Raw genomic sequence first — 27,668 nt, forward strand, 5'->3', positions numbered from 1 at the left:
GCCTAAATGTTGCAGGCCAATTCATATAATTGTTTACATGTGCATTACAACTAACAAAACTTCACTGTATGCGCAGTAGGTGTCACTTTTGTGAAAAAATCCTGTTCGATTTTTGAGACATAAGTGTTCGTTGAATCGATTGTAAAATCGATTTTCCATGTCTAAAGACGTTTCCATTTTAAACGCCAAATATAGGCAAATCCACAAACAACTAACAAGCATTTAGGACGAACGTAAAGAGGGCGCTTGAGACGCGCACAAGTCAGCAATATTCCTGATGATTTATTATAAGTTTTGTGCACAATGACAAACAGGAGTGCAACATTCTCGAAAAACAATAAGCAGAGTGGACTGCCATAACATCAATGAAAAACATCACTGCAGGCTTCAACATGGCTGTGTTTACGATTAGAAATGTCAAACAAACTACGTAGGCGATTGTAGACCGTAGTCTGAATACCGGCAGAATTCACATTTTTGTAGTAAAAAGAGAAACATTATGCAGAAGTATAATTTGCTGTTATGTGTGTTTGTCAGAGCCTGCATTTGCGTATTTGAGTTATTGAGTGGCACTTCTCCCCTCATTTGACTTTCTCTGATATAACCCTAACCGTAAAGCCATGTTGGCCAATTAGAAGCCTGAAAAAAAGGCTTTTCAAAATTATTTTACATACTATATTTTGTCACCTGTTTGTTTACCTGTACCTGATCCTGATCAAATATTTTATTTAAAAAATACACTTTTTTAATAGTGCACTATATTTTAAAAACATTTTTAGAAAAAAATTGTTGAATAAATTGTCGTTATTTTGGGGTTTTTTGCACACAAAAAGTATTCTTGTCGCTTCATAACATTAAGGTTGAACTAGTAGTCACATGGACTATTTTAACGATGTCTTTACTACCTTTCTGGGCCTTGAAAGTGGTAATAAAGTTGCAGTCTATGGCTGGTTCAGAAAGCTCTAGGATTTCATCAAAAATATCTTCATTTGTGTTCCGAAGATGAACGAAGGTCTTAGGTTTGGAATGACATGAGGGTGACTGGGTGAGTAATTAATGGCAGATTTTTCATTTTTGGGAGAACTAACCCTTTAAGTCTGTGATTTGCAAGAAATTAGACAGATCCCGAGAAACACACTCTCATCCACAGACCAGGGTTCAAACACGCTTCAGGCTAAGGGCATCAGATAACATCAGTGCCGGGGAGCGCCACAAAGCGGCCGAGACTGCTGAAAAATTGATGAGCAAGCACAAGAGTTCCTCTTCAGGGAGGATGACCTCAAAGAGATTTCACTCAGATGCTGAAAGTGATATCAAAACCTCTCTTTAGTTTAAACACACACACAGTTTTCAAAAACACACAGACTTCTAAAGGCCTGTTCACACCGGGACGAATTTCGCGAGCGATATTCGCCGACGTTTAACGCCTCGTGACTAAACAAAGGGCGCCAATGTGAGTGTGCACACCTACGCGAAAAACGCCACGCGTAAAAGCGTAATTTTTTAAAAAACGCCTCGGGTTCGTTTTTCTGGTTTGACGCGCCGCGTCAAAAACTATCCGACTAATGAGATTGGCGCTTTAGCTCACGTGTCTGGAGCTTCTGAAGTTACAGTAAAACACAACTTGGGGGCGCTCAAACACAAAACGGTCTTGCCGAGCACACATACGTTACGGCGAAGAAGATATACGCCGAGTAGCATCTGGTCTAAACCATAGACAGCATAAGAAGGTCTAAACACTGCCGGGAAGAAATAAGACGAGGAAGATGCAAGGCAAGATGATTGTAGAGCTGCTGGTCTCGTTGGTGTCGGAACAAAGAACTATGACAAATGCGACAGCGACTACAAAAATCATGATAAAGGAGAACTATTATGGAGTGGTATTAAGCACCATCTAATATCAGGGAATAAATTTGCATGTTCACTCGGCTCATCGTCAGCGAAAATCGCTTGGGTGTGAACACAAAAAACGCGTTGAAAAACGCTGGCGAATAACGCACGCCGATATTCGTCCCGGTGTGTACGGGCCTTAACACTAACTCAATGTGTGCAAGACTTAAACACAGACACATACACACTCATGCTATGGTAAGGCACCCCAGCTGTGCTGATCGAACCTAAAAGGCCATTATCTAACATAAGAGTGCATACTAATCAAATTCACACCAATGGAAAAGACATTATTACCCAACCCTCCCTTTTCCATTGGGAATACACTAACACACACACACACACAGACTCAGTTTCAGACTAAAATCCCCCTCCCCCTCCCTCCTCCCTCCTCCCTCCTCCCTTCTCCCCTCTTTTCACACAGTAGTGTTGCATTTAAAAGGTCCCAAGTTAAATCCCACCTACATTAGAAATTTCACAACGCTAGGAGATAGTTCGCCCCAAAAATTAATATTCTGGCATAATTTCCTCAAAGTCATGTTGTCTCAAACCCACATGACTTTCTTCAGTTGAATGCAAAACGGGTTGTTTGGCAGAAGTCCAACTTGCTTATATACAAAGAATACAAAGAAATTAGACAGTGGGTGTAAATCTCTAAAAATGATGAAACAAGCAACATTAAAACATTTAATTCAAGTCATTATTCATTGAGAATATTCCTCTCCGCAGTTAAGACTTTTCATGACGCCATTTAATTAAAATCTGAAGAAGAAAAAAAAAACCTGAAAAAAATTGGTCATGGTTTCCACACAAATATTCAGTAACTTGTTTAGTATTGATAATAAATGTTTCTTGAGCGTATTAAAATGATTTCTGAAGGATCACGTGACACTGAGGACTGGAGTAATGGCTCCTGAATATTCAGCTTTACCATCACATTAATAATTTAAACTGTAATATTTCACCATATTACTGTTTTTACTGAATTTATCATCAAATAAATGCAGCATTGGTGAGCAGGAGACTTCTTTCAAAAATGTAATACCAAAACTAAACTTTTGAGTTTATGCACAAATAAACATGGACAAATAAATAATGAATGTATTGACAGTGACTTAAGATTTGCTTAGAGTAAGTGTAGGTGACAGTTAGTGGTGCGTAATTAAGAGCCCAAAGTCTCTTCCGCGGTGTAAGCAAAAGAGCTTCGATCAAATATTAAAGAGTCTTCAAAAAGGCACAGAGTTTAGGCGAGGTTCGGCAGAAAAACATAAACCACACCACATATATTTTCAACAAACACAAGAACAAGTCTGTCAACAGCCACATTTCACTTCACTGAGGCTGCATTGCATGACATTGGATTTCTTGCCTTTAGCTGGCAAACATATTGTAAGAGTTTGAAAACGATTATACTGTAAAGGATTGTTGATATTATGGTGCACATTGTGCATGTTTATTTCAACAGAGCGCTTCTACATCCATCAACCTCTCTCACGTTAACACAAACACCTCTCTCTCACAACATTTTTTATGGCAAGACTCCATTTGCTCATTAGTGCCAATAGTCAGTATTTATGAACAAGCGTTCATTAAAAACCTTTTACTCTAACTCTGACAACTGACAATGAACCACAATATTTCATCATGCTTGTTTCTCTCTCCATCTCTTTTTAATGCATCGAAAACCTCATGCAGTTGCCATGCCGATTACAAAACACCATGACAACAAGGTCAATATAGTCAGCAAAGCGGCACACAGCAAAAACACAACAGGGGCAACATTCATCAATTTAACAACATTTTCTAACAAACAGGACAACACATCATTTGAACATCAATTATGGAGGAAGCAAACAACCGCATGAATGTGTCGAGGGATTTTAAAATCCAGTGAAATAGCAGAAGTAGGGCTATATGTGTAGGAATTTGAGCAGGAATTAACAAGAGTCTAAATAGACAATTACTATGTGGACCAATGATGTACTTTTTTTTCAAAAAAATAAATAAATAAAAAATCCAGTTACACAAACAATTGCTTGTTTTTACATTTTTAATTAAAATTAATTTAAATATTTTTTTAAGGGTATAAAGTTAAAAATGCCAGGTTGATACAAACGATATCATCATCATACAGAAAAAAGCCACATTAAAATAATGAAATTGTTGGCTGATAAGTAGGTTGGCATAATCTTTTATTATTATTATTATTATTATTATTATTATTAACACTCATATTTTACTATAGTTAAACAAATTGGCAAATGTGTTTTCCAATAATTACATAACGTTCTCAGCTCAATTTAAAAGTCCCTGCAGGCTGGTCAACAAAAGAATAGATGTAAACTTTGCATTACATCGAAGCAAAGACAACAGGTGACATTTCTCACTTAATTCCCGAATTACTTAAAGAGATTTTACAACAATTTGATCATCATGATGGAACAGATCTGAAAAAAAGTTCTTTCAAAATTATATTTCGGATATATTCCAATTTCCAGCTTTTATGCGTCAAACCACATCTGTGTTATAATTAGTTTATAATCATAGTTTATATTAGTTTTCTCCTGGCTCTCTAAAGAATGAGCAGAAGTTCTGACAGCACATTATAAACAGAAGAAATGATTCGACTTCTCCCAGAGGGGTGTTCCTGCACTTGGAAACCTCAGCTCTGAGAGAAACAGAACAGAAGACAGAACAGCTTGGATCTTCAGCAAATACACTCACAGAAAGTGGAGCCAAGAGGACTGAACTGTACCACAAGGCCAGATACATCCATGATATGGAATTGACTCATAGTTTAGTACTTCTGCTGCTCTCTAGAGCTGAACTGTCTCGTCCAGGACCAATTTCTCGCTTTCATTTTCACACAAGCCTTTGATTTTGTTCCAATCTCTGCAATGGCTTTGTAAATGACTCCTTAAATTGGCCAAAGTCACTGGCAGAAATCGGAGTGATGACTGAGAAGAGGTCTATCTTTCATCACCGGAGAAGTGAAGATGAAAACAGAAAAAATGAGATACTTTGCAGGGCTCTACGCTACAGATTTTTCAGACTGACCTGGTCGGGATTTTCAGATAGGTCTATAAGGTACAGAAATTGAATAAAGGAATCAAATGTAAAATAACACTGCATAGTCTTCTTCACTATAAATTGTATATATAATAAATAGATTAATCCTTATTATAGTTACATAAATTCTTCAGTCAAGAGCAGTGAGTAATTTATTTATGCAGGAATATTAGGCTGCTGTCACTTTAATGACCAAATGTAGTTACACGTGAGATTTCTTTCGTAACTGTTTACGTTCACTTAAGACATGCTCGCCAAGACGGCCATTTTGACATAATTCTGTGTTAATTTGTCCATTAAAGGGGTCATGAACTGGCTTTTAAAAAAAATGTATATTGTTGTCTGAGGTCAACTTATGACGTTCGCTTGGTTTTTACATTCAAAAACATCAAAATGAATAAGTAATAGGCTATTTTCTACCCTGGTTTTGAGCCTAGCTCCTGAAACGCTCGGCTTTTAAGGGCGTGCCGCATTGAAGACTTGGAAGTAAACGCCCACTGCTATGATTGGATAACAGTTTTGCATATTATAATGAGTTTCATGTAATGCGCGAATCGGTGGGAGGGGCTAAACAGGCAGTGTTGAAGTAGGCGTTTGATACCCTTTGACATCATAGATCCCCACTTTGAAAAACCTGTCGTTCGCTGTGCCTGGTGTCAATTAAAGCTTTTATTGGACTAACCAGGTAGTTTTCAGTTCTGAAACTTACAGGATATTCTTATAGTATGATGACCTCTTATATGTCAAAAGCTCAAGGAAAATTTGATTTCTCAGTTCATCACCCCTTTAAAGGTAAAGACAACGAGAAAGAGAACTCAATTCAGCATTTGGGTGCTGTCTGAGAAGCGGTTTTCTTGGCACGCGCTTCAGATGTGTGTTGAGTTCTCTCTCATGTCTTCTTACGCTTGAATATTTTAACTGGCAAACCTTAAAAACGTGCAAATGATAAACTTTTGTGACGATGCAGCACTGGTCCGATCGGGCAATTGACATTTCCGTCAATTGGCCCGAGAGTCATTCACGCTGGCCCTGGACCACTGGGCAGTCCTTATTGTGAAGCCCTGCTTTGCACCTTGTTAAAGGGATAGTTCACCCAAAAATGAAAATTCTGTCAGTAATTACTCACCCTCATGTTGTTTCAACCCCGTAAGACCTTTGTTCATCTTCGGAACACAAATTAAGATATTTTTGATTAAATCTGAGAGCTGTCTCACTCCTCCATAGACTTCTACTGAAACTTGCTGGCCCAGAAAAGTTATTAAAGAGATCGTTAATATAGTCCAAGTGACTACAGTGGCTTAATCTTAAGTTTATCAAGCGACCAGAATACTTTTTGTGCGCTAAAAAAAAACGAAAATAACGACTTTATTCCACTATTCATTTCCTTCTCTCTGGGCCTCAAGAGAGTTAACGTAGTGTTTTTGCGCAGCGCGTCAGTGTTGCACGTCACCACGTAGGCTCACTATTGGCCGACGCTGGTCATGTGTGTGACGCGCTGCGCAAAAACACTACGTTAACTCACTCTAGGCCCAGAGAGAAGGAAATGAATAGTGGAATAAAATCGTTATTTTTGTTTTGTTTATAGCGCAAAAAGTTTTCTCGTCGCTTGATAAACTTAAGATTAAGCCACTGTAGTCACTTGGACTATATTAACGATCTCTTTAATAACTTTTCTGGGCCAGCAAGTTTCAGTCCCTTAGAAGTCTATGGAGGAGTGAAACAGCGCTCAGATTTAATCAAAAATATCTTTATTTGTGTTCCGAAGATGAACGAAGGTCTTACGAGGTTGGAACAACATGAGGGTGAGTAATTACTGACAGAATTTTCATTTTTGGGTGAACTATCCCTTTAAACGAATCCTGGTAAATTATTCTGATAAGACGGTATTGACCAAAAACTATGCTAGATATTTGGTGCTATCAGCCTGATTATATTGGGCCAGAAAAAGAGAGAAACGGGGGAGGACATGATCAAATTAATCCAGGCACGAGGAAACACCCTTAAACAAAATGATCACAGAAGTTGGACCATGTTTTGACTACAGGGCGAGGGCACAAATAATGGAAAATATTCAGCACTCCCAGCATAATTCACTAATTACAAGAAATGAGTTAAAGATTCGTCAGATTAGCTGATTTTAAAATCCTATATATAAACCTTCTGCTCAAATGATCACAATTGTATACACAGCAACAGTCAGAGTCATTGCCATTAATTGTCTGTCCACTTTCAAACTAATGGAAGATGACCATAATCTTCCACTTTACTTCAGAATGACGATTTAATGGAGCCAATATGTACAGCATGTGCTTGGGGAAATGACGCAGGTGTCATATCCTTAAATAATTTATTGAAATGACTCATCTGTTTACATGGACAGATTTTTTTTGTCAGCCTGAATCAATCTTTTAAACTGTTTATCGTAGTGTTTCATTTTGTTATATATTCTCAGATCAGATATTTTACACTTTAGGTCAAGGCTTTTCATTCTGTTAGTAAAATTACTAACTTATATAATAGAAATACTTAGAGTAATAAAATTGCTTTTACACAAATAAGATTTGGCAATAGAAATTACTAAATCAAATGGCTTGAGTAAAACTCATAAAACTATTGCAAATTCTGTTAGATGTAATTTCAGGAATTGCCTAACTTTAACTTTGTTCTGACAGTCACCACAGACAATTTATACCAAGGCTCACACTGGAAACTGATGCAAGATTTCAAGCTCCATGTGCACTTGGTTCAAAGGAAAAGAGTTTTTTTGAAAAGACCAATTTGTTTTTTATATCTGATGTATGTTTCACAAAATGGCAAACCAGGGTCAGAAATGAACTTGGGCTAACAAAAAAGACAACTTTATAAATAAAAAATATAATACACACATTAAATTATAACATTAAAGACTCTGTATGAAGCTAAGCTAAGCTTTAAATGATTTATTATTTATGTTTCAAGTTATTATATACAAATATATTATTAGGAGATATATTATGATGAGTGTTGTAGAGTTCCTAAAAACTGCATAAATGGATTGGAAAATATTTAAATATTTCAGAAAAAGCTTTTATGACTTTATTATATCTTGTGCATTGTATATAAACTACTTGTATTTGATGTTGGTTTGATTTTATGCATAACAGTCATTATTGTTCTGAACGTAAACTATGATTTCAGTTAACTGATTCAGTTTTTATATTGTTAGGGAAAAAATCATCATAAAAAAAAAATAAAAAAAAATAAACTATTGCTCTGCCAAACTATTGATGCCAAACGATGCCACTAAATAAAAAAAGTTACAGGTGCACTCAAGTAATGTTTCTCTCATTAAAAAAGTATTAAAAATAAGGATCTATAACAACATTTTTAAACGTCCAAGATGACTGCCATATAAGCCAGGATGTGCATCTTAACTTCTGACACTGTTTGAAAATATGAACAAAAAGATGGACATTTAAAAAGAGAGGAAGCAAGAGATGATGAGAAGCTACAGTAGGCAAGAAAGTGGGATGAAAGTGAGAAGTTGAAAAATTACATGAAATAGAGATGATAAGGTCTCATTAATTTCTCTGTTCTTATCACCCAAGACTGTCTCTTGACATGTTACTCTTCTTGACTCTGCTCAACTAAAGACCCAGGCTGACAGAGATTCCTGGACGAGCAGCTATTTATTCCTGCCTGCTCTCTCCGGGGAGGAGTATTATTAGCAGTGTTCATGCACAATATTGATCCTTAAGCCTGGGTCGTACAGCTGAAGACAAAATAGGGCTCTAGTCTAGATCCGTGTCAAGATGGGCCTCTTGAAAAACTCTGTCTGAACATATTTATTATAAATTACAATGATTAAACTGCTTTTTATAATTTTATATTGAGAAATGAACATTTAAAGGCAGAAGTGCATTATGTTTGCACCACTACCATCCTCAAAACACAATGATGTTTCCAAACTGGTGTCCCCAAACACTCCAGATAGCCCCGTCCCCAAACACATACTACTGGTTGAGCCACTGTTGCCGTGTCAGGCTGGTCTTGAAGCTCAAACAAACAGATCAACCGTTTTTATTGTTTGATATATGTCTACACATTTTAAACTGGGAAAGGAGGAGAAAGTATTTTAACACCTCAGGTTTAACAAGGCCAAATAATATCAAAGCACTGGGGACACTCGTTCCCACGCATCAACCATTCTAATAGACATGATGTTCCTTTAACAAAGATGGAAAGGATGCTTCGAAATATCTGCATAGAGAGACTAAAGAAATCCATCCATTTATCCACACATCTTAACTCACAATTAGCAAAACAGTGAGAAGTGATATTAGCCAAAGGGGTTTTGAAGTATTCACAGTAAATCTGTCATAAAATGTCTGCTTTTGTGTGTGTGTGGCCTTGTTTTGCTTCAGATTAGCTGCAATCCATAGCTGGATTGTTTTGCCAACTATGTCCTTCCAAACAGATTGACTTCTCTGTATTTATGATGACCATAGATCACATCTAAGTTCATCACCAGTTAAACGACCCTCACCAACGACTCCTTGCTGACATAAAATAAAATAAAAACTTGTGTGATTTATGTTAAGTATTCCCACAACAACAACCAATCAGCATGTATCAAAGGGACCAGTGACAGATCGTGAGCTGGTGGATCAGCCAGCAGTAATGGCCTCATGAATCACGGGCTCAGCCTGTTATCACTGTGTCTGCTATGTGCCGCGCTAGTTCTGTTAATATGTTTCAGCATTTGAAAACATGTCCAGGTCAAATGTCACCCCTAAATCAGAAGAAATAAGACATATTTTGAACATTAAACTGTGAAAATATTTATAGACAACCCCAAATTCTCATGACCATCATTACTGTAATGTGAAAATGATCAAATAAATGATGGAACAACAAAGTATGTATATTTTAATTAAATACTTTAATAAAAAATGGCAAATAAGAAATATCCTTATATTTAGTTCACCAGCCATTTGCAGTTGTGGCAGGCAGTTAACTTTGTACAGTGATAACACATCATGGTAATTTTTTTTATATATTTATAAATATTTTATTTCAGTTTTTATTAAAACTGATATTTTAATTCAGTGTATTACAGTCATGAAAATCTAATGCCAATCACCACTAACAATAATGAGAATTACTAAATAGATACTCAAAAGCAAATGCCAGGACACGTAATAAGAATTTACCAGTGCTTAGTAAAAAAAATCTTAATGGTCCAAAAATTTGATACATTTTATGCTAAATAAGGGTGGGCGATCTGACAATTTATATCGTGATCGATCTGGAAGACGTCCACGATCAACTTTTCCCAGCGAATCGTAGAGATTGTGATCTTTTATGTCCGCGATTCAGATCGTGATTGTTCGTTATAAGATCGTGATATGAAATTTTGGAAAGATCCCCAAGACATGATAATCCAACAAACATAAATTATGATTATGCAATCATGGTCAAGAAACATCAGGAAATACAAACACTTAAAGAATTAGTCACATTCAAGCAAATGCTGATTGACTATTCTCATAATCAATAATTAACCAGTAGCTGATTGGCAATAGTCTTGACTAATTAGATGCTATGCATAGTATTGATAATAACATTCACATTAATATTTTATCATTCGCAGATAAAGTCTCAGAGACTAGTAAAACTAATTGCTCAAGTGAGGTAATTTTGTCTTTGGACAGGCTAAATTAAAGGCCCAAAAATATCTGGCTGCAGTCTCTGGGGTCTAAAGCATTACAGGACCTTGACTGGGTTTCACTTCAGTTATGAGGTGAGGAAGAAAAGCAAATTCTGAAGGAGGAGACAGACTGTCTTCTCTGTCCATCACATCAGGCTCATGTTACACATAAAAACACAACAAATGCAGGGATTCATGAGGGAGAGAGAAAGGCTTTTCCCATGCAGTAAGACAGACAGGCTGCAAAAAGTCAAGATGGACCCTGGAACAGATAGGCTATGAGTAATTCAATCCCTTAAGTCACACAAAGAGGCCTCTGAGTCTCTGAGCCAGAACTCCAGACTGAATTCTTTTAGCACTTGTTCCATTGATTGATTCAGAAAGCTGCCAATATACCCTAGACTCTCCTGTGAGACAGAAGTGGCTCTGAGGTCTCTTAAACATGGCAATCTACAATTGGCTGAAACATGAGATCACAAATCAAATCTATTTTTACCTACAAATGTCCTCATTTCATCAGAACAAGAGACAAATTGATTTGTGAAAAAGTGATTTTTATAAAAATTGTCACTGTCGGGCAGAAACCTCGAATCTCATTTTTCATTTCATGTCAATTTTTTTTCTCATTACTATTGGTTACGCTTTACATATGTCTGTGGATTTTGCAAATATTTAACCAATGAAACGCATTTAAAAAAAGCTTGTGACTAAAGCTTGTAACTCCGTTGGATCATCAAACTGTCTGTAAAACCTCCTAACTCCACCGTGCCTCAATAGCGAATGAAGTGCTGCTCACGTTTTGGACTGTCTCTGCTTGTTTGCAGTGCAAGGGTAAATAAAGAACTGGTTGTTTGAATAAGTACAGTGTTTTCTTTGGTCAAGAAACACTATAATATACAAGGCTAACGTTTTATGTATTTGAGAAGCGGAGAAGAGTCTTAAGGCCCCAATATACTTCAAGCGAAATAAAAGAATAAACTTGTGTAACGTCATTTCAAACAAAACCAGGCCAAAGCAAAAATCGTTTGGTGTTCATTTCTGGAGTTCGAAACAGCTTGCCAATAAACGCCTTCAAATGACCATTAGTGGCGATGACGTAATAGGTAAATGTGCTCTGAGGCTCCGCCTTCTTTAACATGGACATTTTCTCTGGTTCATTTCTTGTTTAGTAAGTAAAAACATGAACACACTGGAAAGTCGCTTTATAGTAGAACTTTGTAATTCTAATTGAAAGAGACACTGACTACAAGTTTTCTCACCACTGTAATTTTTGTTGTGTTTATTTTGTTATTGAAAGGAAAGTGCACAGCACATATTTACATATTCATCAAATCATCACAGCATGACCAACATAAGGATGTTCACTAACAGAATCCCACTTCTCATACAATCTTTTGGTGGACAAAAAGAACTTCGTCGTAAGTATATATCGGGGCCTTTGGTCTAGCATTTAGTCTAGTCTATTCCTTGTGTGTGCAAGCACACTTGGCAATAAGGCTCTTTCTGATTTGATTCATTTGTCAGAGTCAAAGTCATAGCCAGTGGCACTTCATTTTTTGTACCATGAGATTTTGGCCAAATAGCTTCCACATAGGTATAAACTTTATAACCTGTTAAGTTTATGAAAATGAAATGCAATGCACTTAGTGCCTCAGATGTGGCTGTTCAAATGACAGACAATTTATTTATTTATTTATATTTTTTTATGCCATACATAAAATATGTTAAATATGATAAAAGAAAGTACAAGTGCAGCTGAAGATATTGCTGGTAGAGCAAGTAAAAATCTGAACTACCGACTCGACTGGCAGAGAAAAAAATAGTATCTATTGTTAAGCCAAGAAATTAAAGATGGATAAACAAGAGTAGCATCTGAAACCGATTTTGGAATTGCTGGAGAACATGAAGTTCTTCTAGATGTTTTTGAGGAAAAGAATAAGTGTTATTACTGTCCGGATCAACTGCATTTGTGTACTTGGTCAGCTGGGTCCTACCTTAACATCTGCGGTGACTCCATCCTCAGTGGTGCTCTGTCCATTCTAAAAGAGAAACAGAAAGAGATTTATTAACTCTTCTTTTAATACTTTGCTTATATTAGAATAATAGCACTAGCTATCAAAACACGAGTGTGCGCATGTGTGCATGCATGTACTTGAAGGCTCACAGCTGTAATGTCAAAATCATAAATGCATGTTATGTCTAGATGACATAATCAATGGCTCCCGGGGCATTTATACAGGCTTGGCTGCTTATAAAGACTCCCAAACACACTCTCTTTCTGTCAATGTGCTTGAGCATCTGTTCTGCCCACAAGCTGAATCTTCAGATGTAATTCTATAATTTCACTGTACAACATTAATAAAGGACATTTACATTTATTCAGATTGGTTGACTGATTATAAACAACATGCAGTACAAATCTTGCATTGCATATTTTGAACTGCACAATTTATGGCAGGACTAAAACAGGCTTTAACCAAGGGTTTAAAGAGGTCCAGAGTTAAGAACAGTGTAAAAAGGCTTACAGAGGACCAGGAAAAAGACTGAGTACATGTCTAAATCTGGGAACTGTATCTAATGTTAGACGACCAACATTGAGGCCCAATAATAAAAATTCAGATGAGATGAGAGCAAACCACAACCCACTAAGAATCCAAACACATGTAAAATACATACAAATACTGTAAAACATGTAGACAAGCCTTCCTCGTGGGAATATCCCCTTCATTTCCCTCCTAGGAGAAGAATTTACCTGACTATAGTTGATCTCGACTAAACATCAACAGTTTCTTCATTCATTAAAGCACAATGGAATCCTGCAAGTCTCTACCTCACAAACAAACTATTTATATATGTAAAGACAAAGAGAGAATGTGTGTCATGTTTATTCATTTTCGGCAGAATTACCAGCATGCCAACTGATTTCTGCAGTCCTAACGTTGAATTCTCTCAAGAACCATCAGAAAAACACAATCACATCTTGCACAGGCGATTGCTTTCAATTTCATTCAATACAGAACCTTGAGCGAGAAGAGAAGGAAATGAAAGAGACAAAAATAAAAAATAAAAGAATTGGAGGAAGGAAGAAAACAATTCTGCCTGCTCAGAGAAAAACAGACAAAGATCAAGCAGTCGTCACATGCAAAGTCGGAGATTAGTTTATTTATGCTGACTTCAGATCGATTCACTCAAGTGCTCTGGACGTTAAGGCGACTCGTCTTAGAAAAACTCCAGTTTACCGTCAAATGTCATTTCTTTCTTCTACTGAACACAAAATATATTTTGAAGAATATGGGTAACCAAACAGTTGATGGTCCCTATTGACTTCCATAGTACGAAAAAATGTAAATACTGTGGAAGTCAATGGGCGTATCAACTGTTTGGTTACCAACATTCTTCAAAATATCTTCTTTTGTGTTCAACAGAAGAAAGAAATTCATACAGGCTTGGAACAACTTTAGGGTGAGTAAATGATGACAGAATTTTCATTTTTGAGTGAGCTATCCCTTTAAAGATTATGCTAAAGTACTTGAGCTTAAATGCAAAAACAATATAAATAATCAGTGCTTAAGGTTTACTCAGGAGTAAAGTTTAAAAACGTGGCCTTATCAAAACACTGAGCACCTTGACCAATGGCGTGACGTGAGTCTGGGCTGAGGCTATCTACCAAACAATAGAAGACGAGTTTAAAGACAGCCATTATCTTTGCAATTTTGTTTCATTATGCTAGCAGCACAGAAATAACACGTGTCTGCTTATATAACTCGGTTCATAATAACTGATATGTTGCTTACGTAAATCATTAACGGACTGTGTCAAAGTGATCTGTGAACACCAGGTACTAATGAAACTGATAAGGGAATATGATATGAGCTGTGCTTAATTAAAGCACACATTTAACGCATTCAACATTTTGTTCAATCCAGCTCATTGAAATCTTTATACAATACAAAGAGAATGAAAGAGAAATTCGTACCTAATTTACTTATCAATTTGTTTTACTTTTTTGTCCATCTCTCTGACCTTTCATATCTCGAAACGGAAACATAAAATCTCAGCTAAGCATGTCTAAAGTAGCCTATGTTTTTTCCTTTCAGGATATTGTCTCATGAGGTTAAAAGGACAAACGGAATAAAGTTTCAGCGTGACTTCTGGTTTTCTAGAAATACAAACTATTATTAACATAATAAACAATAAAACACACACACAGAGAGCAAGGAGTTTGAGTGTATGTAAAATGCACTAAAGTAAAAACACAACATAACAGCCTCTTGATCAGGGCCGCTGATCACACATGACCCTGAAACTCTTTTCCTGAAAACACGATGCAAATGGAAGTGATAAAAGAGCTGTATGCAAAAAATTAACATCATCTCTCTCATAATGTGACCCTGTTACAGAAATAGTATGTGAGTAATTGGGACCAAACTGTTCCTCGGAGAGGTGAGAGGAAGTAAGTGTTTGTGTGTGTGTGTGTGTGTGTGTGTGTGTGTGTGTGTGTGTGTGTGTGTGTGTGTGTGTGTGTGTGTGTGTGTGTGTGTTTCTGATATACCCTATGCTATGGGGACAAAATGTCCCCACAAAGATGGCAATATCCAAAATCCTTGTGGGGGCATTTTTTGGTCCACATGAGGAAAACAGCTTTAATATTATAATAAGAAATTTGAAAACGTAAAAATGCCAAAGGTTTTCTGTGATGGGTAGGTTTAGGGGATAGAATTAAAATCATTTGTTGTATAAAAATCATTATGTCTATGGAATGTCTCCATAAAACATGAAAACACAACACGTGCGCGTGTGTGTGTGTGTGTGTGTGTGTGTGTGTGTGTGTGAGAGTGAGTGAGTGAGTGAGTAAAAAGGGTCTGAAAGAGTGAAAGGAATTAAAAGGCTTGAATTTCGAGTGACTAGGCATTCATAAAACAAGTGCATGACAGGAGAGAACAGACAGTTGAAAAAGAAAAAGAAAAGAAAAAAGAAAAAAAAGGAAAGGGAAATGCCTTTTGTTGTTGAGATCAAAAATTGAATGTCCAACCAAACTCTAATACTATTTTACTGCAAATTCATCAGCCACTTGGAAGAAGCTAGTCAAAACAGACAGATGCTAACATGGAAATTCACTGAATAAAAGTGAAAAGTTCCCTTGAAAGGATAAATATGTTTTTTGTTGAGCACAATGTGTTTTGTGGGTTAATTACTGGCTTTCAAGAGACCTTTAGAAATGGCAATTTTCCTATTCAGTCTGTCATGTTAATGGTTTGGGGTACTATTAATGCATTTCAATGTTTGATTTTAAAGACTCTTTTTTTTTTTTTTACCTTTGTCAGTTGGGTCGCCAGAAGTAAGCTGATGTGATCATCAAACATTTATTCAAAACAAAGTTTTGTGAATATCATCAAAAATGCTGGCTGGCAACTTTTAGTAAACACTGACAGGGAAGGAGTTACTTACAGAACCACTAACTAGAAAATGCCTGAATAAATCACATACTTCCTGTATTTGCACAAGAAATGCTGGATTTCTCACTATAGTATAATACTAGTCCAGTCAAATATCAACTCTCTAGCACCCCTAGACTGAAGAAAACTCATCTGGAGTGAAGAGACAAATCGTATTTCTTCATGCCCTGAAGGAACAACCAATATCAAAAGCCAGACCTGTCTTTACGTGTGACTGACTTCCTCACAAATGTGACTGACAGGTGAAAGTGGGAGTTGAAGATTTCTAGATCTTTCTAAAGTCCCCGAGTAGGCCACCCTCTACAATGCTAGAAAATCACTCACACATGCGAGTGAATTTTACTCTGGGCGACTAAATAATGTCTGTCATTAGCCATTGGCTAATAAATTCTTATATTTTACTCGCCAGTGTGTGCGTTAGATGCCAAGTAGAAGTTTAGCATAGATATATTTTCACTTGCTGAACACTGACTATGAAGGTAAAAGAGTAGCAAAACTCGAGAGGACGTAGATGTGAATTTGAGAACTTGTACAATAAATATTCATACTTGTACGTGAACATTTACACACAGCTCCAATGTGAAAACCTGTAAAATAAAAATCTGAAGTTGAATGTTGAAATTTGCACTTGCAGACAATAGTCACAAACCTGTATTCTGAATTTGAAGCTGCAGACAAGAAGTTAAAAATGTGTAAAATGCCATTCACAGATATACAAATGACAGTCACAAACTTGTAATATATATTTGCATTTATTCTTACATTCACATTCGCAGTACAACCTCAATTGGGCACTTGCAACTTCTCAAATATGTCAATGCAATTTCAAATTTCGTGCCTTGACTTTTGCTACTCTTTTCGCGATACATTAGGTGCAAAACTAAATTGTGCACTTGAAACTTAGTGGCGGCGAGAGAGAAATGGGGGCGGGAGTGGGGGCGTTCAAAGGAGCCGTTTTATTGGTTGGCGGATAAAGTTGGTGTACGCACAATTTAGTGGTTGGAGTACGCACACCATCGTTATTGGCTAGTAAATTGTTTTGGTTACTCGCCAGACAGATCGTTTAGTATAATCAGTATAATCAATATAATCGCCAGTGGCGATAATATTGCCAGGGTGTGTGTAGAGGGTCGGTAGGTCACATTATTTTTAGAGAAAGGACATTGAAATGCAACTATAGACCATTATGTAGTCTCAACTTTAACCTACAGATCAGGTGATGCTGTTTGGATATGCCAAGTTGGGGAAAGAAATTAAATAGAAAGCAAGTAATATAGGGCAAGTAAAGGAAGGCAAAAAATTAAGGAAAATTATAAATACAAGGAAGAAAATAAAGCACTGTAAATAAATAAATTGAGTCAGAATTGTCAACATGCAGATGATTTAGGCATTTGACACACAAAACATTTGTGTCTAATTCAGTGTCAAACCTGACAGGCGTGCGAGACTGCATTGTAAGCAGTTATACAAGACTGAAAGACAATGGATGTGGCACAAAGATGGAGGTCTGACAGAATGCGTGTGGCCCGGTTAAAAGAAAGGAAAGAGAAAGCAGGAGCGATGGGGATAAAAGAAGTTAGACAGAGAGATATAAGTGGAAAGGAAGACAAAGAAATCACAAATCAATCATTAAAGCTCTCTGATGAATTAAAAATAAACGTTCAATACTTTCAAAGAGTGAGATTTTGAAGAGTGGGATTTAAAAAAAAAAAAATAGATGACAGGAAGAAATTCGAAGTTCCGGATCACATCATCTCCATATTCCCAGCCATCATGCGCTGCTATGCCTTCTCACGTTTCAGACCGCTGCACACACTGACAGCCCAGACCGGAAACACACAACTTAAACATCTGATATTCCCGACGGAACATATGCTGAAAGCATGTAGCGTTGTGTGTGTGGTCTTTACAAAGAAGATGCAAGAACAAGAAAGCAAGTGGAAGAAATCTGACTGAATTTAATTCATATTCTACTAGAATATTCTTTCAGAACTGAAAGTGAGAGCATCTAGAGCAGAGAACATCTGATCAATGTACGTGAATCCAGCAACACGAATGTTTGAATTTTGTTGTGGATCCGTCTCAGCTCAAAGATAACCTCGTAAAACACAGTCAAACTGGCTCTTCCAAGTGAAACCTAAACCCTCCCTGTGGGACAGATAGGGCCTCATACACTGTGATATACCGTCAAACAGCTTCCAGCAAATCTGGGAGGCTACCGGGTTCACAGGAATAAATTTCCGGTGATGGAGTGAGAACAGAACTCGTGACTCCTGGAGCTCACAGAACGCCTGTCCTTTAATGGAAGTATACAGCCTCAAATATTTTCCGTTGTTCTCCACCATCTAACCTCCAAACTTTGGAGGAAGTCCTTGTTGAACAGGCTCCAGGTTCCATAGCTGCAGGGTTTTGAAATAATAATCAATCATTATGCAGTAGGTATGATTACAAACACACATCACTGCTGAAACCCAGAGAGCACACAGCCATCAAAGACGTGAACAGCAGGTGCTCTGAGCAAAACCTCAACAAAATATTAGGACAGCCCCGACAAAAGATTTTTCATTTAAGCACTAGTCAGCTAGTCGCACGATTATGATATTAATTTAATAAGGCTACTTAAATATATATAGCTACTGTCTGGGGGTGGCATGGGAAAATGGTTTGAATTTCAGGACTGAGAAAGAATATTATATGTAACAAAAGGGGCAGACAGTTTTCTCTAGTCAGGTAGCACAGAATTCAAAAAAGAGACAAAAGTTTTACTGAAAGACCATCTTTAAAATGAACTGTAACAATGATAATCTGATACTTGCTGATGATTCTGTTTATTTATTTATTCATTTTAAATAATGCAAAAAACATTTACATGGCTGGTGTGCAAAAGTTACATTTGGACTCTGCCTGCACATTTATCCGGCATCTTGTATCTCCACACAATGCATGTTTGGAGGCTTTTGACTTTAATCACTGCAAGCATGTAAAAACTGCCAGTGAAAACAGTCAAGGATGAAGCATTAGGTTGAAAATGACTGGTTTGACATCCTGTGCATTTTTTGGTCTAGTCTGCATCAGGAAGCACTTTAATGTTTTGTGGTACTTGCTGATACGCTGTAAGATTCTAATCTGCAAAAATTTAGATTTATTTCTCCTCTCTTTTTCATCTGCAGAAAGAATTTCATTCAAAGTACTGAGAAGAATTGAGAATGTTTCTGCAGCGAACCGGCTGTCGCCTGATTGGTGAATCCATTACAGTGGTGAGCGACCAGAAGGCAAGGAAAAAAGAAAGTTAATTTAAGCTCTAAATTGCACAGATTACAATGACAGGAACAAAAGACTAAATAACACGTCTCATATTGCTATTCTCAAAAGGAATCAGCATTAGTCTGAGAGCAAGATAAGAAACGAAATCTTCCTTCCATTCTCATTAATCATGCACTTCGCAGACTATATTGTCTCTGCTTGCCCTGTAGTTATAAGACTGGTCTCCAGCCAAAGCTGGTGGAGCAAATTCCAGTGCTGTACAATGCAAAGGCCTGAAAGTCTACTGTAGTACAACTCTGACATTAACTAGGGGTTTTTAGCACACTGTGGTCTATGATCAAAAGATATGATCCCACAAACCAACGTATCTGAATGTAACGTGCAAACAAAAAGGAAATGAAAATAGCTCACTGTTTGAAAGCTAAGCAAAACAGGAGATCAGCTTATCCTACAGACACCAGTGGATTATTACAAACATGTAACTGTTATTGGGATTCACTATGATGTACTTTAAAGCAAAAAAATAAATGCAAATAAATCAACAATTTTGTCCCATACGCCACAGTTAAACAGTCTGGCTACACAATTTCAAGAGTGCTTGATAATTCAAATATGACTATTTCCTAGTGTTTCTAATGATGTTAGACTGCTGTATTATTTATTAGATTTTTGACATTTCACATACACCCCAGAGAACACAAATGGCACAGCAAGAAACAGAGGGAAACAGAATGAGATGAACATAAGAAATCCAAAGTTTTTCCGCTAGAGTTTAAAGGTAAGCTGCAGAGTCATTCCATGAAACTGGAGCCTATTCCATTTTGAAAAGGCAGCAAGATTTTTATATAATTTTCTGATTTAAAAAAAAATCTTTAAGAGTTAATCAATTTCATTATATAACCTCCAACCAACTTTATAAAATGCATGCGTGTTTTAAAGCTATGACCCATAGGCCCGGTTTCACAGACAGGGTTTAGATTAAGCCAAGACTAGGCCTTAGTTTAATTAAGAAGCTTAAGAAGTTTTTATAAACGTGGCATAGAAAAAGACATTACAGGTGTGCATCTTGAGGCAAAACAATAGCACTGACATACTGACATATTGCACTGATGTCAGTGCAAGTTGCTTTCAGTTAAAACAGCTCAAACATGCATTCTAGTCTGGGATTGGCTAAAGCCTTGTCTGTGAAACCAGGGGTTATAATAAGAGGGTTGATAGGCTTGACAATTAATGTATCCATTTCTAGCCTATTGACCAAGGTCAAGACACTACAAGATGGTCATTAGAAGAGAATTTAAAGGAATAGTGCACTTAAAAATGAAAATTATGTCATCATTTAGGCCTACACACCCTCAAGTTGTTTTAAACCTGTATGAATTTCTTTCTTCTGCTGAACATAAAGGAAAATATTTTGAAGAATGTCGGTAACCAGACAGTTGGTGGACCCCATTGACTTCCATGGTAGGAAAAAAAAATACTATGGAAGTCAATGGGGTCCATCAACTGTTTAGTTACTGACATTCTTCATAAAATCTTCTTTTGTGTTCAGCAGAAGACTTGAAACAACTTGAGGGTTAGTAAATGATGACAGAATTTTCATTTTTAAGTGAACTATCTCTTTAATGTTGATATTTCTGTACATATTATGTGGTTCACTGCGCAAACTCATTGTTAAAGGGTTGATTACATAAAATCATCCAATCAAACAAAATATTAAAGTAAAGTGATAAACAAAATACAGAGACACTTGTCCTTGAATCTTGAAAGAATTACGTTTTTAATTGAATTGTAATTTTAATGACAGTTATGATGATAACATGGCTGCTGCATAACTTTGTCAAAGCTAAAAAGAGCTTTTAATTTCTTAATATATTCTTTATATTTTAAATATGCATATGTATGCATTAAGCAAGCAGAAGTTGCAAACAGTGCTAGGGACAGGCCAAAACATGCATCCATAAATAATGGATTGTCTATTGAAAAATGTCTATTATAAGTTATAGTAAAAGTTAGTGACAGCTTTTTATTGTTAAAAACATTGATCTAGACACCTTTTCGTGGAATGACCCTTCAGCGTTACAAAACATCTCACCAGCGCTACTTCAGCGCGGCGCGTCGCGTCATGCTCGCGCTCCAAAAGAACAGAGTCAAGTCTGCGAATACCTGCAGAACTCTGTCTGAAACAGTGTTTAGTGATTATTTTTATATTTCATTATAAAGTTTCACATTTTTATACGATTGCAGTGATTCTCGTGAACTCCACAAACACGTGGACCTCTGGCACGGATAGAGGAACCTTGGGGACACATTAAATCAGTTAATTTTAGTGCTGTGATTTCACCACCTCTCACCTCCGTCTCCAACTGCACCAGCTCCATTTTGGGCCATGGTTCTGCCAGTTGAGCAAGTGGCATTTTGCGCTTCTTCTGTCTTTCCCCAAGTACTCAAATACGGGAATTTCTTCCGAACCCGTGTATTCCCTGCTGGAACGAGCAGACAGGTCTCTTTGGATTTGGAGCAAACGTGCGACTAAGTTCCTCTCTTACAATCCGCACAGGACGCGCATAATAATCACTCCGTCGAAAAACCAAAGCCGTTATTCCCTTATATGACTTGGACGGATTCTCCTCGCGGTCCTGTGAGGAGGAAGACTTGCACAGACCCGTTCCTGGAAATGAAATCTCTCCCCCTCACACATACACACAGGTGGACTCGGGTTTAGAGGGACATGCGCTGTGCGTCTGCAGCGATGGAACGCGTCTCCTCCGAAGAAATGAGATTAAATATGTTTTTGCAATGCGGTGGAAAGTGTCTGCTGACACTGACTGTCGGTGTGCACACAGACGCAGAAAGAGGAGCCGATGCTGTCAGTGTGTTCCGCTCTGAACGGGATCCACAGTGTAAAAGCGCACGAGCTTCAGCCGATCAAGACAGTTCTCGTCCAGCCCCTTTCTCCTACTACTCCTCTACTGACGCCCCTCTCTGGACACTTACTAATACTGCAAGCTTTCAGATGTATGGATATCTTGACACAGGGTCAGTGAAACGTATTTTGCTACATTTAAAGCTTATGTAACTTTTTTTTTTAATACCAACAACAAAATGTTATTACTGAAAAGGTGCAAAGAAAAATACATCTTCTAAACCATGCCTTTACTTTACCCAAATACATGACAATATCCCCCGGTTTCACAGACGAAGCTTAAGCTAGACGAAATGGTTGTTTGAGCTGTTTAACTGAAAGCAACTTGCTCTGACATATCTTAAAAATATGTCAGTACCATTGTTTTGTCTCAAAATGGACACCAGCAATGTTTGTTTTTTTCAAAGGTAGCCTACATTTTCAAAAGCTACTTAAATGTCCTAACTGATCAAATCTCTAATCCTGGCTTAATCTAAGCCCTGTGAAACCAGGCCTGTCTTCAACCTTTCAAAAAAGTAGCCTGAGTGATGGTATTAACATTGACACATCATAATACCTGGTATAGTATACAGTATAGCTATACCATATTCATGTAAAATGGTATTTACATGGTACTTCAATGAATACCAAAGTTAATTTCCAAAATACATGGTCCAATGCAGTTGTGCGTTTGGTAGTTCAAGGGATTTCGATTACTGTTAGGCTGCATTCAAATCAAATATGCATACTTCCCTAACGTAGGTTAAAAAATATGTGTGTGAAAAATGTACTTTTTTACATATATTCTACTATATCTGATATGTTTGATCATTTTCAAATGTAAGATATTTTGTCTCTTCTGTTCTGTAAGATCGAGTGGATATTTTCCTTCAGAATTAATTACGTAATGTACTTTGGTATCAAAATATGTTTCCATCTCTCATACATGAGATAATGCAAGATCTGCGATATTCTTGTAAAGGTCTTAAAGGTGTTAAAACCACAATTGCTCATTAGCTTATTCCGTGTGCCTTACAAGGAACATGATGACCTAATAAGACCTTTCAAGGTATATTTTATCCTGAGTGCATCATTAAATGGTTGCAAGAGAAGTAAAAAGAATTTAAATAGGTACTTCCCCTAGTCCCTTCCTGTGTGGTCACAGCATACAAAATGTTTAAATTTCAGATGACTCAGGGCTTCTTCTTAAGCTGCTTCTTCTCTTTTTCCTCGCCTTTCATTCTGCAAATACGTAATGGGCTACATACTTTCTCAATCTTCAGAAACTTTCATACTACACACATGTAGAATGTACTTTTTAACAGACCTAATAATGAATTGAATATCGCTGGTTCTAAAAACAGCCGACAGTTTGATTGCTTCATACACTGTAAAAATAAAAGGTGCCTGGAGGAACCTTTTGGGGTTCTTCACTTCGCCACACCGGCGGAACCGTCTGTAGATCCTCTAGGCACCCTTTAAAAAGGGGCAGTTCTCTGAGGAACCACACAGGTTTCCTGAGGAACTCTTATATTAGGCACTGTGTGGAACCACTTTGGGTGCCTCCAGGAACCAAATTTCATTTTTTTTTTAATATTTAATTTCATGTTGTTACTATGGTTACCTTTGACTTCTATTATAATAAACAAATTGAACCAAATACAAAATAAGAATTGTTTATTACATATTTGATATTCATGTTTATACATACACTTCCATGCACATGGGGAAAAAAGCTAACTACAGATTAATATTAATGACTACACAAAAAAATAGTATAATACATAAGCAACATGAATAATCAACCATGTATATACAATAGATAAACAAGAAAAGACATCTCAACAAAATGCATGGAAACACATAATGTTCCACGAAATAAATCAATGTAAAAAAACTACATTTGAACTAATTAAAAATGTCCATCATACTTAACTTTAAAACATTTGTGTTTCAGTCCGATGGTTAGTCTGACATCACTGTTTCCAAGTCCAAAAGCTCTATCAGATGCCAAAAACAAACAACAGTGCTAATATACACTCATTGTGCTGTAACCTTTATCTCTATACTGAAATCTCTGATGGTTAGTTATTCAGCTATTTTGAATCATAAAATGTTTAAGTCTGGGATGCCGTTAGACTGGAGACTGTAATGTACACTATGGCTTTTGAAAAGCTTAAATGTGTGACTTGAATCAACAGTATTCATAAATGGTTGTTGAGTATTCTCATGAAACAAGATAGAGGAAGTAGTAGAGGCTTCGACCCGAAACAGAGTTAAGGTGCAGTAAAATTATCTGTTGTTCTGTGAATGTTCACTGGTGAATTCAGTCATTTCAATATGAATTCACACGATCAGCAATTTCGTTTGTGGTCATAAATGTCACTATGGGACCAAGTTGGTGTGAGGTACTTAACGAGTTAGAAAAGTGAAAAGGTACAGCATCGTTTTCCGTGTTTTTCCTCTTTTCTGGTGGATGGTCCAGGCACTTCGATGATTTTCAGGTCTACAGGAGGATTTTTATTCTTGATCAAACTTGTATTTCAGCTTACCGAGATCCCTGCAAAGTACAAAATTTACTGTTAGTAATGTTATTAAAGTGATAGTTGTGAAATTTAAATAATTTCCTCAGCCTTGTGACGTTCCAAACCTGTTTGACTTTCTGTCTGTGGAACCCAAAAGCAGATCTCAGGCATAATGCAACCCCAGTCACCGATCGCTGACACTGCATGAAACACAAGCAGAAAACAATTGTGTAAATCATTCATGAAACCATTCTTATGCACACTTGTCTAGTTCAATTCAATGCAACAATTTATGTAAAAATGGTTAAGCTCCAAAAATGTCCCAGAAAAGATCCTAAAAATAATCAATGAGTTCACAACTCATGTGTTATGGGTTGTGTTGCAAGTCTTCTGAAGCCTAATTGCTTTTTCCTATTTATTTATTTTTTTGTTGAAAAAGACTAAACTTGAAGTTATAATTCAGAGTTAAAATGTCTATAGCATTTTTTGTGAATCAAACCTGTGATATTATTTTTCTGAGTAACATGAATGAGATTTGAGATCATGAGAAAAGATTTTCAGAGAGTAACTGATTAAAAAACACAAGTACACAGTCAAACAATACACTTTCACACAGAGAAAGTTCATAGTAATAAAGTACTTGCATGTGATGCAGGTAACTTACTGTAATTCAATGTTGCCACTGAAATGTTCAGATTATTTTAGAAATGTAATGGTTGTTCTGGGGAAACAAAAGAACAAAGCTGATTATTCACAACATAATATTTATTGACCAGTAAATGGCTTTAAAATGGTATTTGAGAGAATGAGGGCACCTGTAGTAAAGTTAGGCTAAACAAAAACAGAGCAAACTATAACCTGTTTTTGTTATTCATAACAAACGCCAAGAATCAGAGAATTTTCTAAATTAGTTAGGCTATATCAGCAATTTGAAGACACAGTTGTACAAAATATGTTGAATTGAATGACTAAATCAATCTAAGACAATAAGTCAATCATTTCCATTTGTTCATTAGATCAACGTAACGTTAGTTAGCATCGCGGCTAAAACCTTCATACCAGATACTGTGCAATAAACGAGTGGTAAACACTGTAAAAACGTAGTAATGTATAATAAATTTAGTTTAGATATATGTGTGTTTAAATATATAGTGAGTAGACTCTGTATTTATATTTATTTGGCGAGTTTACAAACCTTGTAATGGAGAGCCGAATAAACGGCGGAAGCTTTGATGAGGAGAGCCGTTACTTTCCTGATGACGATCAGCTGAGCTTTGTTGCGCGCGAGCAGCGCGAGCATCACTGAAGCGACGACAGCAGAGGAATAGGCTAGCAGCAGTTTCGTGACAGAATAATACTTTTCTCCTCCTGCTTCTTCTTCTTCATATAATATTATTATTATTTAGTGTTGTTGTTTAAGGTTTAAATGACTTAATAAAATAGGCCTATACTAAATATATGTAAGCTACCCAAGTGAAAAAGACTATAGTTACTGTTAAATGTATTAAAAATGCATTAAAGTATATTTGTATTGTAGGTCTACTAAAAACACACTCAAGTACATTTTTAATACATTTAATAGTACATCTTTTTCACCTGGGTATGTATACTGAATCAAACTTGCCTATAATAATAATAATAATAAAAATGCATTAAAGTAGGCTATATTTGTATTGTAGGTCTACTAAAAACACACTCAAGTACATTTTTAATACATTTAATAGTACGTCTTTTTCACGAGGGTATGTATTCTGAATCAAACTTAAGTAGCCTATAATAATAATAATAATAATAATAATAATAATAATAATAATAATAGGATAATAATAATAATAATAGAATAATAATCTAATTCGGGCCTCACTGAACCATTGGGTTCCTCTAGATGCTGGCTTTAACATAAGAGATCTTCCAGGAACCACTTAAATGTTAAAAGATCTTCCAATAACCCTTTTATCGCATTTAAGTTCCTCTATTTTCCCCCAAAGCACTTCGAGGTCTCATGGTAATGAAAAGGTGACTCCAGAACCTCTGAAGTAAATACAAAGTGCTTAAAGGATCCCATAAGTTCCAGCAAGAACCTCAAAGATTGTCAATGGTCCTCCAGTAACCCTACTATAGGAAAAAGAGCTTTGAGGCACCAAAATTACATTTTGAAGTTCCTTGAGTATCCAACAGGATACTTGAGGCTCCTTTAGTTTTTACAGTGTATATGTCTGGGAAATGGTAACATATAGTGTTTTTCCATCAATAAAACAGTTTTGCTTCTTAAAAAATGGCACTTCCACCTAGCTTTGCTGTACCAACCTCTACTGTCCAACACTGACACAATACATATGTTCTATGTTTGTGCATTCAGTTGCATTTTACTGGCAATAATCAGTATAGAGTTTTTTTGTTTTTTTTACTAAAATACAATCAAGAAAAGTAGAGATCGATGTGACAAAGTATTTCCCTGGCACAATTTCCTTTCCCATAATTGTCTTGTAGGCTTGCCCATTTTGTGGGAAGGCAGTGATATGCCAATACCTCTTGACTTTTTATTCTCTCAAAGGGAGCAGAGAAGAGCAACTGTTGCTTCTCGCTGAGAGTGGTTACCACTGGCAACCACAGACCATCTGTCAGCGTGCCGTGAATCTGTTGCCAGAGTAAAACAGAGTATGAATGGTTGTCTTTATGAGATGGTAGTGGGTGGATATGGAGTGTGCATGGCAGAGGACCATGTTTCATTGAGTCAAATGCTGGCACAAAGCACAAAATGTTTTTAATGGCACTCAAATACACTAATGATAATGTTGGACTATGTCAGGCTAATCTGTGACATTGGTAATGCAGGATGTACTTTTTATTTGGTTTTATTGGGATTCCAAGTT

At 36.6% G+C, this 27,668-nt stretch overlaps 1 protein-coding gene and 1 long non-coding RNA gene across 5 annotated transcripts in view; both read right to left on the reverse strand.

Moving 5' to 3' along the window:
• rps6ka1 (ribosomal protein S6 kinase a, polypeptide 1) overlaps positions 1 to 22,336 on the reverse strand; it is a 56,574-nt gene extending 34,238 nt beyond the window's left edge. For all 4 annotated transcript variants that reach the window (XR_014028837.1, XM_081347340.1, XM_081347339.1 and 1 more), the window contains exons 1-2: positions 21,720 to 22,336; positions 12,643 to 12,687 (exon numbers count right to left, since the gene is read on the reverse strand). Coding sequence is in view for 3 of the 4 variants with exons in the window: in XM_081347340.1 (XP_081203466.1) it covers positions 12,643 to 12,687; positions 21,720 to 21,782 (108 nt within the window). In the remaining variant the exon portion in view is untranslated. The remainder of the gene's footprint in view (positions 1 to 12,642; positions 12,688 to 21,719) is intronic.
• Positions 22,337 to 24,001: 1,665 nt separating this feature from the next.
• LOC308707669 lies at positions 24,002 to 26,051 on the reverse strand. The gene is made up of 4 exons (XR_014032199.1): positions 25,991 to 26,051; positions 25,460 to 25,516; positions 24,921 to 24,995; positions 24,002 to 24,830 (listed from the first exon to the last, which is right to left on the reverse strand). It is a non-coding gene; the product is annotated as an uncharacterized lncRNA (long non-coding RNA).
• Between the last annotated feature and the right edge of the window lie 1,617 nt (positions 26,052 to 27,668).

Source organism: Scardinius erythrophthalmus (genome assembly GCF_964197995.2).
Source record: "Scardinius erythrophthalmus genome assembly, chromosome: 19".
NCBI classification, from domain to species: Eukaryota; Metazoa; Chordata; class Actinopteri; order Cypriniformes; family Leuciscidae; genus Scardinius; species Scardinius erythrophthalmus.